A 17,418-nucleotide genomic window follows, 5' to 3' on the forward strand; every position below is an offset into this window, starting at 1 on the left:
TTGAGAGGATTTAGGTAGGTTAGGTTCTAGTGCCACCCTCTGGCTAGAAGTGCATCGTTTCATTCTCTTTGGTCAAAATTATGCGAAGAAAACAACATTTAATAGGTTATTTTTCCAAGATGATAGGTTACGATACCAAGATGTCATTAATTGAAATGTATTAATCCTGTATCGGGACACTATTTGTTAGTGTTGATTGAATTAAGAGGTTTCAACTTTGTTGTTACATAACATTGACATTGGGAGGTGGAGTCAATTTACAGTAGACTATGGCACTCCAAATGTACTCTCTCCTCTGACTACCGTATCGATTTAAAACCAGTAATTATCAACTGGTTTAGGGGACTGTTGTATATCAACCACTAGGTGAAAAGTTCTACAAAACTGGCAGGAAAGCAGCTGAATTTGCTTTCGTCAAGGAGGCGTGTGAGGTCACTGTGGGATTTATTGAGTAGTCGCAAAAACAGTCAACACTGGACTTTAATGCGCAGATGAGAGGAAAATGAGTGAGAATAAAGAAACCGACTGCTTGTGTTTCTATGTCAACGGTAAAAAGGTAAATAATTTACTGTATTATTCTATTGTGCATTAGCTGTATGTTGGTTTAAGTTGTAGCACTTCGCGATTATTTTGCACATTGCCTAACTTTAGCCTACTGTTCCTCTACAAAATTGTCTGCATGGCTGCTAATGTTGTTTACCAATGATTACTTCCCGTCGTCTGTGTTTGTACCGAAGATACTGGATGTAGGCCTCAGGTCAACTCTCTCAGAATGACCGAAAAAACTAATGCCAAGTACTTTACACGACTTCTCTCCTACTTTCAAACAGGTGACCGAAAACAATGCAGACCCAGAGACTATGTTACTGTCTTACCTCAGAGAGAGGTGTATCCTTTTCTTGCTGAAGATGTATCGAGAAGTGACGCACCAACATTTAATTAAGTGTTTACATTGAAATGAATAATATAGTGCACTCTTTTTGTTGTTGTCATTGTGATTACACTCTTATTAATATTTATCCTAAAGAAAAACGGACAGATGCTGTGTAACCTATAGCCAACTTATTGCACAATCAGTAGCTTATAAAAATCCATACTTTATGGGTAGCCTAGGGTGGTGCACTGATTTTATAAGTGTGTTTTGTTTACCACACAAGCCAGTCCAGAGTTTGAGGTGTGACAATAATGATAAGGCCTATCAGAGATAGTTCCATGGGGGTGTGTCACTGTGAGTGTGCACTTTCATTTGATTATGATTGGCTGTATAATATATCCGTTGGAATCATTTAATGTTATGGTATGTGGAAATATGGATACTGATAGATTGTCTAGCCCAAGCAGATTGTCTCCTCAGTTGGTAACGTTGTGTGTTGAATTTCTGCATTGATCACATACTGAAAATGTATCCATCGATCACTCACTGTACTGTAAATCACTTTGGGTAAAAATGTCTGCTGAGTGGCATATACTATTATATTCCTTGACGGTGCCTGACTCCAGTGAGGTTGACTGGTACCAAGTACGGATGTGGAGGAGGAGGATGTGGAGCCTGTACTGTCATGGTGTCTCGCTACCAGCCTGGCACCAAGACCATCCTGTATCCTTTCATCCCTCAACAAACATCCATCATTTGGATATATGATTGACTGATTTTTATGAAGTTTACAATGTTGATTAATACTATAATTGGCATACTGAGACAGTAACTTTTAAGTAGGCCTTTCCTGTGGGGTGGCAGGTAGCCCAGTGGTTAGAGCGTTGGGCCAGTAACCGAAAGATTGCTGGATTGAATCCCCGAGCTGACAAGGTACAAATCTGTCGTTCTGCCCCTGAACAAGGCAGTTAACCAACCCACTGTTCCCTGGTAGGCTGTCATTGTCAATAAGAATTTGTTCTTAACTGACTTGTCTAGTTAAATAAAAATGAATAAAAAATGAGATGGCAGCAGCAGGTGCCCTTTGGACATAAGTTGCATGAAAGAAAACTGATAAATGGACAAATCCAACATTTATCCTCCAATGTTTTCAAAGCCCTACTTATGATGTCCTCTTATATTTGAATGATATATTATGTTCATATTGAAAATGTAAATGCCACTCAGGCCAGTTTACCTTCACCTACTAGCCATTACTCTGCCAACGCCTGCCTGCTGCCAGTCTGCCAGCTTCAGGGGGCAGCCGTCACCACTGTGGAGGGCATTGGCAACACCAAGACCAGGGTGCACCCAGTACAGGTAGGCCCTACGACGGATGGATGAGTGAAGCTCTCATTCAGTGTGGCTGACTGGATTATATGCTTGTGTGTGCTTGCAGGAGCGTATAGCTAAGGCCCACGGGTCTCAGTGTGGGTTCTGTACTCCAGGCATGGTGATGTCCATGTACACTTTACTGAGGAACAAACCACAGCCCAACATGGAGGACATCACAGTGGCACTTGGAGGCAATTTGTGCCGGTGCACAGGATATCGTCCCATTGTTGATGGCTGCAAGACTTTTAGTCCGGTATAAATTATATTGCACATAAGACACATGCATTGCATTTGTATTTACTGTCTGTAAAGTGAATGTATAATCCATCCTGTTATCCATCTTTAGGAATCAAACTGTTGTCAAGCCAATGGTAATGGTGCTGGATGTTGTTTGAATGGAGATTCGCCTCCGGAGAGATCAGAGAATGTGAGTGAATCTTTCTATTCAGGCCATACACATTTTATGAAATGTTTAACAGATTTTCCTTTTTTGAAAAGTGAGGCAAGTGAGCGAATAAACATAAATAAATCATGTAGAACCTCTTGTTAAAATACTATATTAACCTTAGTTCAACGCCTAGTGACCTAATCAAGAGATTCTTGCCTGACTTGAAGGCTTAAAGAGGCATGGGTCAGCCATAGCCCGATAGGAAGTATTTTTATCTCTTTACTGAAAGCTTGAGGACATTTTATTTTTGCTCTAAATCGTACAACTTTAAAAATATATATATATATATTTATTTTGTATGTTTTTGTGTGAAAAGGGGCATGCATTAAAGGGTAATATGCAGTTGCTACATCCATTTTTGGACTTGTAAATGAATGATATGTACTCATTCATTCTTGAAAATATAACTTATGATTCATGGGCTTAGTTCAACTGTTGTACCACATCAGAGCCCAAAATATAAGCTTGTTTTACTCCAATGTTTGTAAACAAAGTAATGTAAAGAAACTCTATATACCCTCAACATGGTTAAAAATGATAATTTGGATGGATGGTCAGGCCTTGCATCCATTGCTCTGTCTATGCTCTGTATCACAACCGGCCGTGATTGGGAGGCGCACAATTGGCCAATGGTTAGGGTTTGGCCGGGGTAGGCCGTCATTGTAAATAAGAATTTGTTCTTAACTGACTTGCCTAGTTAAATAAAGGTTCAATTTAAACAAATGTTGATGATACTGTAAAGTTATAGTTCACAATGCCATGACATTGCTTCATTTAATCCGATTTAACACACTTGTTTTATAAAAAGCGAGACGTGTTTGTTGGCATACATGACCTTGACTGTGTCTTCCAGGAGCTTCCACCACAGCTGTTTGACCAGGAGGACCTCCTCCCTCTGGACCCCACCCAAGATCTCATCTTCCCCCCAGAACTCATAGTAAGGCAGCGGGACAAGTGGCTACTCAATGTACTAGTGGTCAAATAGTGAATTACACAGTTTGATATGCTCTCATCATATACTGTATGTCACTGTGTAACAGTCAAAAAGTACCATTCTTCAGTCTAAAATGGTTGAATTAACAACCTTTACACAAGACAGAATTATTAATTGACACCAAATCGGCAAAATACTGTTCTTTTGCTGTAAGAGTTATAAGAATGAGTTGCTATAAGAATGCCTCATAGGTCTTATACTCTGTAATGTCATTAAAACAGTCTATATCCTCGTTAGTCTATAACCTAGCGATATTTATATCCTGACAACCCTCCGCTATTCTCCACTCAGCTGATGGCAGAGACGGAGCCCCAGGTTAGTCAGCTGTTCCGTGGGGAAAGGATGGTGTGGGTCTCCCCTGTGTCCCTGGAGGAACTGATCCAGCTGAAGACCAGCCACCCTCAGGCACCGCTGGTCATGGGCAACACCAACATCGGCCCAGACATCAAGTTCAAAGGTGCCTGGCATCCCATAATAATATCACCCACCAGAGTCCAGGAGCTGTTCGAGGTTACCAAGACTCCGCAAGGTTAGCTCTCTTGTTTTTTTTCTCTCACTCTCGGTTTCGGTCTCTCTCTCTCTCTCTCAGAACTGTTCATGTGTGTCTGTTGTGTCTGTAGGTGTGTGTATCGGGGCTGGCTGCAGTCTGTCTGTGGTTAAGGCCCTGTTGGAGGGGCTGGTCCAGGAGATTCCTGAGGAGAAGACGGAGATATACAGATCCCTCCTACAGCAGCTGGGGAACCTGGGAGGACAGCAGATACGTAACGTTGCCGTGCGTATGAATCATCTGTTTCTGTTATTCACTAACAGGTTTGTAGCCTGGTCCCAGATTGTAGCCTGGTTTGTCCGGTCTTGCCAGCACCTTTGGTCATTGTTGGCTATATAGCACAAACATGTCTGGAACCAGGCTAACAGCTGTGTTGCACATTACTGTCCAAATCTCTACGTCTTAACTACCCTCAGGGGATCACTGGTAAACATGTATTTTTGCATTTGTTTGACTGTTTAACATATTTATGGTGTGTTTCTGTGTGTGTTAGTCCATTGGAGGCAATATTGTCAGTGCATATCCCAATTCAGACCTGAACCCTGTGTTCGCTGCTGGGAACTGCACACTTAATGTGGTGTCAAAGAGTGAGTTGTCAGTAGTGACCATTTTCATTCATTTAATTTATTCCGTGTCTAATTTAACCATGTATTGAATTATTACAAATCATTGTGTTAATTGGTTCTCTTCCAGGGGGAAGACAAGAAATCCTGCTTAATAAAGATTTCTTTGTGGGGTTTGGAAAAACATCTCTAAAACCGGATGAGATTGTCCTGTCTGTGTTCATACCAGTATCTAGACAGGTACAGTAAGAATCCACTTGGGAATGGAGAACCTCTTGAGAATCTCATGCATTTGACCTCACCAGGAAGAACTCCTGGCCTTGAGGTGAGTTGAATCCTGTGACTGCCTGAACAACAAAGTTTTTCCAATCTAATGTGTGTTTGCAGGGAGAGTTCATGCGAGCGTTCCGCCAGGCCCCTCGTAAGGAGAACGCCCTGGCCACGGTGACCACTGGGATGAGGGTCATGTTCACAGAGGGTTCCAGCGTGGTCAAGGAGCTTAGTATCTACTACGGCGGTGTAGGGCCATGCACTGTCAGCGCCACCAAAACATGTGCTGCAGTCATCGGAAGGTACAGAGGGAATTTTTAACACAGTTAGCAGGATTTGCTTAATGGGCTATTTTCTTTTGAGGAGAGCTAGCTAAACTTGTTTGTAATTCATATGTTTCCTTGTTACCATCCTCAGTAATGTTCTTGTTGTGTTACATTATCTGTGTTTTACATCCTTGCTTGTTTTGTACCCCCCCCCCCCCCACGTCCAAACACACACCCCTCCAGGAAGTGGGATGAGCAGACGCTGAGTGAAGCCTATACCCAGCTCTTAGATGAGATATCCCTGTCTCCCTCCCACCCCGGTGGGCAGGTGGAGTTCCGCAGGTCCCTAACTCTCAGCCTCCTCTTCAAGTTCAATCTGGAGATGCTGCACAAGCTCTGGGAGATGGTATGGACTGGGTCACTCTTCGCCCAATTGGTAGCCGGCTTGGCAAATTTGGAACTTGGATTTGCTAATGTTTCTCTAAATATAGATATGTTTTTGGCATTGTACAGAATGTGATCCAGGAGGACCTATCAGAAGAGATCAGCAGTGGAATACGTCCACTACCTAAACAGCTACAGCCCAGCCTACAAGAGTTCCAGGTCTGTTTGATTTTATTTTAGTCGGTTGAAGACGAATTTAGCGATTTCACCTACCCCAACCAGTGACTCTATTCCTCATTGTGCAGTACGTGTGACCTGACATCAACAAATGCTCCAAAAACACCCAAATCGTCCTTTTAGAAACATGATGCAGGTCTTTACATGTTGTACACGTGACATTGTCATTCTGAACGTTATATTCCGTTTTGTTGCGACTCGAGCGATACCTCGCCGTCCTTTCTAGCGGCAGGCTATACGGAGAATGGAACAGCTGGATAGGGGAAACGGCTCGAGTCGTACCATTTCATGTTTACAGCACCTAAAGAACCTGCATCATTATACTGGAACATTTCTAAAAGGAACTTTTTGTTTTGTTTTTTAGCATTTGTTCATGTTTTTTCAGAGCCTCCATACTGCATAACGAGGATGAGGAAGTGAAGTGCTGGTTGGGGTAAATTGTAAAAATACAGAAAATCGTAACAAAAAAGTATCTGGACCCTTCTATAACATGCGATTTACATCGAAAATGTTAATTTGCTTGTAAAAAAAACAACGTATTTTTTAAGAACAAATTCTTATTAACATTCATGGTTTGATCATGTTACCCCTTCCTTAATCTGTTAACCCAGGACTAAAATCTCACATCATTAGATCAGTTCACGTATTCTGTCCGCGAAAGATTACCCCTGCCTACAAACCAACATTTCCTCTGAGTACAAAGTTGGATTGATTGGTCTGGAAACAAACACGGTTACATCTCAGGCTGTCATAAAAACATGTGTTTTTTTTGCAGGCTGTGGTGAAAGGCCAGAGTGGTGACGACCCAGTAGGTCGGCCTATCATGCACCGTTCAGCCATCAGCCAGGCTACTGGAGAAGCTGTTTACTGTGATGACATCCCCAAGATGGACGGAGAGCTCCACCTAGTCCTGGTCACCAGCACCAGACCACATGCTAAGATCCTGTAAGTCCTGGAGAACATTGCCAAGGATTCATGGATAAGTTTCCTCACAAACCACTTTTTTTAGTTCATAACATACTGAGCTCTATTTTAACAAACCTAAAGCAATTGTAAATCTAAGCACTGGCGGTAGCACTATAGGTCAGGGGGATCAGAAATATTTGTGCTATTTTCACAGCCGGAATTGTGAGCGCATTAGCTAGTGGTGGCACAATGAATAAACAAGTTGTAGGTGTGACGAGGGCTTGGCCACTCACTGGCCTATCAAGGCGTTCCATGGCTTAATAATGCATGCTTTTGTCATGTTCTGTTGGTTATTGGCAGTCTGTGCGGTATCATCAACACTAATTCGGCTGGGGGAACGGAATATTCTCGTCCTAGTCCCCCTTTATTAAAAAATAAAAACATTTGGAACTTATTCGGGGTCTTAACTTATTGTTCAGAGTTAGAACAATAGAATGCACAAGGTGCAATTAAGAAATTTGGTTGTGCGTAAGCAGTTACACAATTAGTCCATGTCAGCTCATTTTTTTTCTTCCAGCGGCCAGCTATCTAAACTTGTAAGCATGGTCAAATTACCGACCTGTGTGGGGTCCATTGATCATCCGTTATTATATTAAAACCTGCAAATGTTTGCCTCCAACCAATGGCAAAATGTGCTAGAATTCAGACAATTTGCTGTAAAACTGCACATTTTTCTCTCAGCCCCATGGAAAAAATGCGTAGAATTGCAGCAAAGTTGCTTTAAAACAGCAATATCTTCAGTGTCTGGCCTACGTGGAGTTTAAAAAAATATTTTTGTATTTATTAACACGCATACAAAATAATAAAAGGAGCTGGCCAAAATAATGTGTACTGAACAAAAATATAAACGCAACATGTAAAGTGTTGGTCCCAGGTTTCATGAGCTGAAATAAAAGATCTCAGAATTTTTCCATATGCACGAAAAGCTTATTTCGCTTACATTTTTTGCAGAAATGTGTTTACATCCCTGTTAGGGAACATTTCTCCTTTGCCAAGATAATCCATCCACCTGACAGGTGTGGCATATCAAGAAGCTGATTAAACAGCATGATCATTATACAGGTGCACCTTGTGCTGGGGACAATAAAAGGCCACTCTAAGATGTGCAGTTTTGTCACGCAACACAATGCCACAGATGTCTCAAGTTTTGAGGGAGTGTGCAATTGGCATGCTGACTGCAGGAATGTCCAGCAGAGCTGTTGCCAGAGAATTGAATGTTAATTTCTCTACCATAAGCCGCCTCCAACGTCATTTTAGAGAATTGAGTATGTCCAACTGGCCTCACAACCGCAGACCATGTATATGGTGTCGTGTGGGTGAGCGGTTTACTGATGTCAACAGTGCCCCATGGTAGCGGTGGGGTTATGGTATGGGCAGACATAATCTATGGACAATGAACTCAATTGCATTTTATCGATGGCAATTTGAATGCAGAGAGGTACAGTGACGAGATCCTGAGACCCATTGTTTTGCCATTCATCCGCCGCCATCACCTCATGTTTCAGCATTATAATGCACTGCCCCATGTCACTAGGATCTGTACACAATTCCTGGAAGCTGAAAATGTTCAAGTTCTTCCTTGGCCTGCATACTCACCAGACATGTCACCCATTGAGCATGTTTGGGGTGCTCTGGGTCGACATGAAAATGGTCACACCAGATACTGACTAGTTTTCTGATCTATGTCCCTACCATTTGTTTAAGGTATCTGTGACCAACCGATGCATATCTATATTCTCAGTCATGTGAAATCCATAGATTAATGAATAATGAATGTATTTCAATTGACGGGTGTCCTTATGTGAACTGTTACTCGGCTTAATTGTTGCATGTTGCATTTTATATTTTTGTCCAGTATAGATAAAACGGATTTCCACTTTTTTTTGCTGTTTTGCTGTTCCCGAACTTGATCTTTTAAATAAAGCTTTGTGATTAGCTAAAAGTCTATGCCTTAAAATAATATTGATTGTTTTAAGATTGTCATACCATGGATTATTTAGCTATTTGATTTAGAATTTTAGGACCCCTGTAGGTATCCCCCCAAAAAGTTATTTGATAAAATATTGCATTTGGCCTTTACTACTATAGCCCATAGAAACGCATTGAGTAAAACATTCATAAATGGCAACAGACAGTCCAAAAATGTAAAATGTTTTGAAGTGTTTGCCCTATATCTAGGAGATATACAGTAAGAAAGCTCAGGAAATATTTTTGTTTTTTGTACACATTTTTGACCACTTTTTTGGGGGGGGGGACAAAACTACCTCCAAAACCAATGTGTTCGTGAGAGAAGCATCTTTCAGCTTAGATTGTAGGCCAAACCGTTTGGACACAAGTCATTTTTGTGAGAAGACCGATTATCGGGGTGTCTCATGGTCTGACAAATACCACAAGTGTGTCAATAGACTTAATTAAGATTTATTTTAAAGCGGTCTTAGGAGCCAAACCCTTTATTAATAATCTTGTCTACTTGGTGAATGGATTGGGCCAGACAAAAAAGACTGCCTTCATTGAGAGGCTAAACTTGGTTTTTAATCTAATGAAACAAAATGGGGAATGTTTCTTTAATATGGGGTTTACGGGCACAAAAAACACCTTGTGTTCCATGTGCATATGGGCACTGTGTCATGGCTGGATAGGCTGCACCTCCGTTGTCAAAATACATGCCATAACCAACCGCGTTACCGCTAAGACCAGCTTTCGGTTGGTCTTAAATATCCCCACCAGCACATACTGAAATTTTGAACTTTTTCAAATTTTTTAAGGACACAGCTCAGCTATAGCCACCCCTCCTATCTCAGCACAAGCGAGCTCAGGGTTTGAAAATAAAAGAGCACCGGCTTTAGTAGGGGCGGCAGGTAGCCTGGTGGGTAGGAGCATTGGGCCAGTAACCGAAAGGTTGCTGGATCGAATCCCCGAACTGACAAGGTAAAATTCTGTCGTCGTTCTGCCCCTGAGCAAGGCAGTTAACCCACTGTCACCCGGGTGCCAAAGATGTGGATGTCGATTTTAAGTCAGAACTCCGCACCTTTGATTCAGAGGGGTTGGGTTAAATGCGGAAGACACATTTCAGTTGAATGCATTCAGTTGGCCAACTGATTAGGTTTCCCCTTTAACAGGTTGAAATTGTCAAAGACCATGTGCTTGACAATTGCGCTGGCTTAATGCTATCTGAAAATAGAGCCCACTGTGTAGCCTAGGGGTAACCAACTAGATTCAGCTGCTGGGCAATTTTTGGGAAGTTGGTCGGGGGGGGGGGGGGGGGGGGGGGTGTAATTATAATTTGTACTATGCAAATTGCCTACAAGTAAGCCCAATAAACGATTTTATTGGAAAATAGCATCGTAACTTCATACCTTGATTACATTGAGACACGATCACGTCTCTCTTTTTATTTGTGGGATTACTAAATCATTTTTCTAAATTAAAATCATTGTTTGTTTTCCTAAACTTGAGGGCCAAAAGTAATCACTTGCAGGCCGGTTTTGGCCCACGGGCCGCCTGTTGTACACCCCTGGTGTAGATCATACAGTGAGCAGAGTCCCAATCATTCATATAATCACCAATACTGCCTCTCATTTAATGAGGAATCTTAAGATATTCATTTGGCTGCACTGTGCTAAATATTGAATTATAAAAATCCAATAGAACCCTCTATCCACAGCCAACAGTAATAATGGGTTTTATCCAGGTTGTATAGAATACAAAGTATAGACCTTACTCACACATTCACTATTCATTGGACAGGAAGTGGGCTTCATAGACACACCAGTGTAGAGAGACTGGCTATTGTTAACCAGCATGGTGCGTCATGTGGGCCTCAATAGGTAGTTATTCTCAATGTTAAATGGGTATACACCACCATAGATCCTTATCTGAATGTCATTCACTGTAAATGAGTAATGGCCATATGAACACAACGCCATGTATAATCCTAACCTGTATGAAATGAGAGGTAGTATTGGTTAGTATGTGAATGACTGTCTCTCTACTCACTGTATTTCCCCCCCCCTCCTAACAGAGACATAGATATCAGTGAAGCTCTCCAGGTTCCAGGTGTGGTGGATGTCATCACTTCTAAAGACATCCCAGGGAAGAAGTTTAGGACGTTTACAGGCATAGACGAGGACATTCTGGCTCAGAATGAGGTATTGTAGTGCTTCATCGAAGAGACACAACCAGAATCGCACTTCTCATATCATATGTGTTGTTGTTTTCATACAGTGTATGATGTCATCAAAGGCTTGTCCAGTGTGTTGTCACACCGGAACTGAGTAGCCATGCTGTTTATTCACCTCACAATGTAGACTATACTGTGTATATACAAAAGTATGTGGACACCCCTTCAAATTAGTGGATTCTGCTATTTCAGCCACACCTGTTGCTGACAGGTGTGTAAAATTGAGCACACAGCCATGTAATCTCCATAGATTAACATTAGGCAGTAGAATGGCCTTACTGAAGAGCTCAGTGACTTTCAAAGTGGCCCTGTCATAGGATGCCACCTTTCCGACAAGTCAGTTCTTCAAATTTCTGCCCTGCAAGACCTGCCCCGGTCAACTGTAGGTGCTGTTATTGTGAAGTGGAACGTCTAGGAGCAACAATGGCTCAGCCGCGAAGTGTTAGGCCACGCAAGCTCACAGAACGGGACCGACGAGTGCTAAAGCGCATATCGTGTAAAAATCATCTGTCCTTGGTTGCAACACTCATTACCGAGTTCCGAGTTCCAACTGCCTCTGGAAGCATCGTCGCTGGGAGCTTCATGAAATGGGTTTCCATGGCCGAGTAGCCGCACACAAGCCTAAGATCACCATGCGCAATGCCAAGCGTCGGCTGGAGTGGTGTAAAGCTCGCCGCCATTGGACTCTGGAGCAGTGGAAACACATTCTCTGGAGTGATTAATCACGCTTCACAATCTGGCAGTCCGACGGACAAATTTGGGTATGGTGGATGCCAGGAGAACACTACCTGCCCGAAGGCATAGTGCTAACTGTAAAGTTTGGTGGAGGAGGAATAATGGACTTGGGATGTTTTTCATGGTTCGGGCTAGGCCTCTTAGTTTCAGTGAAGGGAAATCTTAACGCTACAGCATACAATGACATTCTAGATGATTCTGTGCTTCCAACTTTGTGGCAAACTTTTGGGGAAGGCCCTTTCCTGTTTCAGCATGACAATGCCTCTGTGCACAAAGCAAGGTCTACAGAGAAATGGTTTGACTGGCCTGCACAGATCCCTGACCTCTTCGAAAACCTTTGGGATAAATTGGAACGCCGACTGCGAGCCAGGCCTAATCGCCCAACATCAGTGCCTGACCTCACTAATGCTCTTTTGGCTGAATAGAAGCAAGTCCCCCAACTCCATATTAAAGTCCATGATTTTGGAATGAGATGTTCGACGAGCAGGTGTCAACATACGTTTGGTCATGTATGAAGGCCATTCTCACACAGATGCATGACTGTAACTATTAACTATGTCCACAAATGTTATTGCCAGGTTTATGTACGTCTCTCTTCCTCAGGTGTCATGCGTGGGTCACATGGTGTGTGCAGTGGTGGCTGACACCAGGAAGCAGGCTAAGAGAGGGGCGGCTCTAGTGAAGATCGGCTATGAGGATCTGCCAGGCCCAGTGTTCACTGTTGAGGAGGCTATTGAGAAACAGTCCTTCTTTCTGCCCCAGAGGATGATCGAGCGAGGCAACGTGGATGAGGCTTTTGATAAGGTTGACCACATTTATGAAGGTACAGTATGTCTTAGTTTCGTATGCGTACTAGGTGTGTCAACCTGGTTCCTATCTTGAGTGTTTGTACCGGTTAAGTCGATGTACTGAGCCGCGTTGTGCTCTTTAATCTCAGGGGAGATCCGGCTTGGTGGTCAGGAGCATTTCTACATGGAAACACAGAGCATGGTTGTTGTGCCTTCTGGAGAAGAGAGGGAGCTCAAGGTTTATCTCTCCTGTCAACACCCAACCTATGCCCAGGTACAGTCAACTCTACTCCCTCAATCTCCATCCCTGAGGATAGGAAAATATCAAATAGTCACTGTTGAAGTGTAAGTCATTACTCCTAATTGCCAAATGAAATGTTTCTTGTCTGTGTCTTTTCTGTAGGAATCCATCGCGGAGACTCTTGGGATTCCCTCCAACAGAGTGTCCTGTCATGTGAAGAGAGTTGGCGGAGCGTTTGGAGGGAAAGTGACCAAAACGTCTATCATAGCCTGCATCACTTCTGTGGCTGCATGGAAGTAAGTAAAATACTTCAAAAATAACTGACTTGATCCAATGATACATTACATATTTAACCCAAATGCAATGGTACTCTATGAATCCAAAACATAATTTATGTGTTTGTTTGAATCCCGGCCTGTTCTGATCTGTCTACCCAGGACTGGTCGGGCCGTGCGTTGTGTTCTGGAGAGAGGAGAGGACATGCTGATCACTGGGGCCCGCCACCCTGTCCTGGGCAAACACAAGGTGCTCCCCCTCTTAAGGCTTTGTGATATGACTGACTCACAAAGGGAGGCATTTGAGGGTTCTCTAAGTGGTACTGTAGATTTGACTGATAATGATAATGTCTCCAGGTGGGCTTTATGAACGATGGAAGGATAATGGCTGCAGATCTACATTATTACGCCAACTCTGGAAACACTGCAGATGAGTCTTTGTTGGTGAGTCACTCTTCCTCTGCCTTTCACCATTCAATTCTTAGCTTTCAAGGAGGACTTAGGGTTAACACTAGACTCCGTCTCGATGCTTGTCATAAGCAGTGTCTGAGCTCTTTGCTCCCTCCTTTTCTCCAGGTAATAGAGAAGATTCTCCTTCACCTGGACAATGCCTACAACGTGCCCAACCTTCGCGGTCGCTCGGTGGCGTGTAAAACCAACCTGCCCTCCAACACGGCGTTCCGAGGCTTCGGCGTGCCCCAGAGCATGTTGGTCACTGAGAACATGATCAATGACGTGGCCATGAAGTTGGGCTGCAACGCTGAAGAGGTCAGAGGTCAAGTGTTAGGGGTCCGGGAGGGTAAATGGGGACAGGGAGGAAAGCCATATAAATAGAATCTAGCTAATTTACGTTTCTATGATGAAAGAGTGGGTGGTACCAGAGCCTTCTATTGAGGAAAATCGAATTGATATAAACAAAAATCTCTCAGCGGTTAGTCTCGTGACAGACATGCATAAATTAAGTCTGTTCAAAAACTGATGAGGTCGGATTATTAAGCTGAATATGCTATAAAGTCAATATGCTATAAATGCCTTATAGGTTTCATAAAGTACTGTGTACACTTCATAACGTCGTTCTCTTAATATTTTCTCTTTCTTGAGCAGATCCGTGAGATAAACATGTACAGGGAGGTGTCCCTGACACATTACAAGTTTGAGTTTGATCCTAAGAACCTCCTGCGTTGCTGGGATGAATGCAAGGAGAAGTCTGACTACGGCAGCAGACGCAAATCCATCGCCCAGTTTAACCAGCAGAACCGCTGGAAGAAGAGAGGCATGGCCACGATACCCATTAAGTATGGCATCGCATTCTCAGACGGCTTCCTTAACCAGGTTTGCTTTGCCTTGCACTGTCAAATGAGTCAATCAAATTATACATAATGAATCAATAAAATAGAGGTTTGATATTTTCGCTGTGTGTCTGTGAGACAGGCTGCATCTCTGGTACACATCTACAAGGATGGTTCTGTTCTAGTCAGTCATGGTGGAACCGAGATGGGCCAGGGAATACACACTAAAATGCAACAGGTAGGTACAGTATTTTATCACTTAGCTTGACTTAGTTGGAGTGAAATAATGATTGTAGTACACATTCTGTACTAACTATAACTATTCCATAAATGTGTACTGCTTCTACTTGGCTGTATGTACTTTTTACATTCAATCAATGAATCTATCTTCAGGTGGCGAGTAGAGAGCTGCACATCCCCGCCTCTCTCATCCACATCACAGAGACCAACACCAGTGCTGTGCCCAACACCTGCCCCTCCGCCGCCTCCTTTGGCACGGATGCCAATGGCATGGCCGTGAAGGTACAGTATTGCAGGGGATCTCCCCAGCTAGCCCGATCCCAGATCAGTTGGTGCTCCAACACCTGATGTGGATATTTTCCTGTTGGCGTGTTAGTATGGATATTCAACCAATCGATCAATCATATTCAACCGGTCTGTTGTGCATTTTCTTTTTTGTTGTCTTGTCCATTAGGATGCCTGTGAGACCCTGTACCAAAGACTAGAACCTGTCAGGAAACAGAACCCAGAAGGCACATGGCAGACCTGGGTATTTCATATTGATGTCCACTTCCCATGACAAAATGATTTAAGTAGAACAGAGGGATATGAATCAGTTCATGAATAGTGACATGGTTCTAAATGACCAGTTTTGTGTTCTGGAAAATAGGTGCGCTCCGCATTCATCCATAAGATCAGTCTGTCAGCTACTGGATACTACAGGTAATGAGATTCAACATAGATTTCCATGCAGACCTAACGCATGGGAGTGTACAGAAAGCCTTTCATCTCGTCTTTTATTTCACTATTGCAGATACAAAACCATTGACTTTTAGGACTGTAGGGCCTATGTGTGAAATATTGCTACTCTTACCTAATGTGGAAAGATACAAACATGTATAGATTTACAGTAGATGGCATTGTGTGTATAAATGATGTGTGACACACAAAATGCCGCCGTTTTGTATAGGGGTCATGACCTCCACATGGACTGGGAGAAGCAGGAGGGCAAGCCGTATGCCTACTACACCTACGGTGCCTGTTGCAGTGAGGTGGAGGTCGACTGTCTCACTGGAGACTACAGGGTAACCTCACTTACACAACCAGTATCTCTTACATGCTTTTACTGTTGTTACACACTTTATCTTAGGTACTAGTCAGCTGGTCAAATTAAGACATTCACTATTTCATACTATGAAATATGCACAATTTTGACGTTGTTTTCTGCCCATGTCTAGACGGTGAGGACAGACATTGTTATGGATATTGGAAGGAGCATCAACCCCTCTGTAGACATTGGCCAGATTGAGGGCGCCTTCATCCAGGGTTTGGGTCTGTACACCATGGAGGAGCTGAAGTTCTCTCCCTCGGGAGTGTTGTACACACGTGGCCCGTCCCAGTACAAGATCCCTGCTCTCTGTGACATACCACTGCAGTTCAACGTCTACCTGCTTTCAGACTCTGACAACCCACATGCCATCTACTCATCTAAGGTGAGCGACGGGTGTGTGTGTGTGTGACCAGGAAAAACTATCGTTACACTAGTTATAGCCTTTAACCAAGACCTTTGGGGTCTACAGTAGTCCGTGAAGAATGTTCTGTCGAGTTAATTTGACGATAAAGTAAATATTCTTCTCTACAGGGCATCGGAGAGCCAGTGCTGTTCCTGGGTAGCTCTGTGTTCTTCGCCATTAAAGACGCGGTGGCAGCAGCCCGGGTAGAGGCTGGTATGGTGGGACCCTTTACCCTGAACAGCCCTGCTACCCCAGAGAGGACCTGTCTGGCCTGTAACACCCCCTTTACTCAGAAGGTAAGGCGACGCCACCAGCCAGTCTCAATTCACTCCCTACCCCAACCCATAATGCTTGACCCTAACCCATCAATGTTTGCCAATTTGAATATGGAGTTTTCATATTGCTTACATCTTACAGATCTGCAAACATAAAGGAGTTAGGAACAGGAAGGGGTAGGGAGTGAAATGGAACCGGCAAGTCGCCAGTTCAAGTACCTTAATCACATGGCAGCCATGACTGTTTGAAATCCAACTTACTGCTCAGGAGTAATGTCAGCCATTGTTCTCTTCCAGATTCCAGCCAGCAAACAAGGATCATTCCAACCATGGGCTTTGAGTATTCCCTGAATTAAAATAACATTCTGATTTGTCAGAGGTATTGATCACTGCCATAAGGAATACTACCTAATCATAGAATGTTACTAACACAGAAATTCTATATTTAGCTGAATAAGGATTAATAACACTGTATGATTGTAATACTTTAAATATCAAATTACAGAATAAGCCTACGCTTTTGCTGCCAACCTATACTTTGCTTAAAATATATATATATAATAAGTTTGTCTCTAATTAAATTTGATGTAAAAGGTAGGGTTGTCCAATTGTGAATCTATCCAATGCCATGTATGCCTTTCACTTTCAATAAATTGCTTGTTTCTCAACTTGAATTAATGCTTCAAAAATGTATCCTTTAATAGTCAGACATCAGAATGCTTTACAGCACAGAATTAAACCAAAGCTCAAAGTTCACTTCTATTTTTAGGTGAATCTGTGTTCCTCTATTTGTTGACTGCTCTTGGCCGTAGGTCACAGATGCAGGATGTTAAAGTTTGAACAAACAGCCCAAAACATACACGACCAAACAACACCAGATGGTGTATTTATCTTACCCTTGGTTCCTAGGACAAAAGTGAAATTTCAAGCAACAGCGTCAAGCGCATATTCTGGACAAATTTCCAAGTCATCCAGAAAG

The 17,418-nt window shown here is 42.9% G+C and overlaps 1 protein-coding gene across 1 annotated transcript; it reads left to right on the forward strand.

Moving 5' to 3' along the window:
• Positions 1 to 262: 262 nt before the first annotated feature.
• On the forward strand, positions 263 to 17,113 carry aox6 (aldehyde oxidase 6). Its single transcript, XM_071387203.1, has 31 exons — positions 263 to 556; positions 831 to 888; positions 1,501 to 1,597; positions 2,125 to 2,233; positions 2,313 to 2,501; positions 2,595 to 2,675; positions 3,550 to 3,633; positions 3,982 to 4,219; positions 4,311 to 4,462; positions 4,731 to 4,824; positions 4,931 to 5,040; positions 5,188 to 5,372; positions 5,580 to 5,742; positions 5,850 to 5,939; positions 6,733 to 6,902; positions 10,945 to 11,071; positions 12,442 to 12,661; positions 12,776 to 12,900; positions 13,030 to 13,163; positions 13,305 to 13,392; positions 13,500 to 13,586; positions 13,719 to 13,910; positions 14,247 to 14,474; positions 14,574 to 14,669; positions 14,825 to 14,953; positions 15,126 to 15,200; positions 15,321 to 15,373; positions 15,621 to 15,735; positions 15,889 to 16,143; positions 16,293 to 16,460; positions 16,737 to 17,113. Exons 1-31 carry the CDS (start codon positions 503 to 505, stop codon positions 16,788 to 16,790), a joined length of 4,020 nt encoding a protein of 1,339 aa, XP_071243304.1. The 5' UTR covers positions 263 to 502; the 3' UTR covers positions 16,791 to 17,113.
• The last annotated feature ends 305 nt before the right edge of the window (positions 17,114 to 17,418 follow it).

The sequence above is a fragment of the Salvelinus alpinus genome, chromosome 38, assembly GCF_045679555.1.
Source record: "Salvelinus alpinus chromosome 38, SLU_Salpinus.1, whole genome shotgun sequence".
NCBI classification, from domain to species: domain Eukaryota; kingdom Metazoa; phylum Chordata; class Actinopteri; order Salmoniformes; family Salmonidae; genus Salvelinus; species Salvelinus alpinus.

Coding starts and splice junctions, on each gene's coding strand:
- aox6 (XM_071387203.1), top strand. CDS start 503: ATGAGTGAGAATAAAGAAACCGACTGCTTGTGTTTCTATGTCAACGGT. Junction 2,676..3,549: donor CTCCGGAGAGATCAGAGAAT/GTGAGTGAATCT, acceptor TGTGTCTTCCAG/GAGCTTCCACCACAGCTGTT. Junction 14,670..14,824: donor TACACACTAAAATGCAACAG/GTAGGTACAGTA, acceptor ATCTATCTTCAG/GTGGCGAGTAGAGAGCTGCA.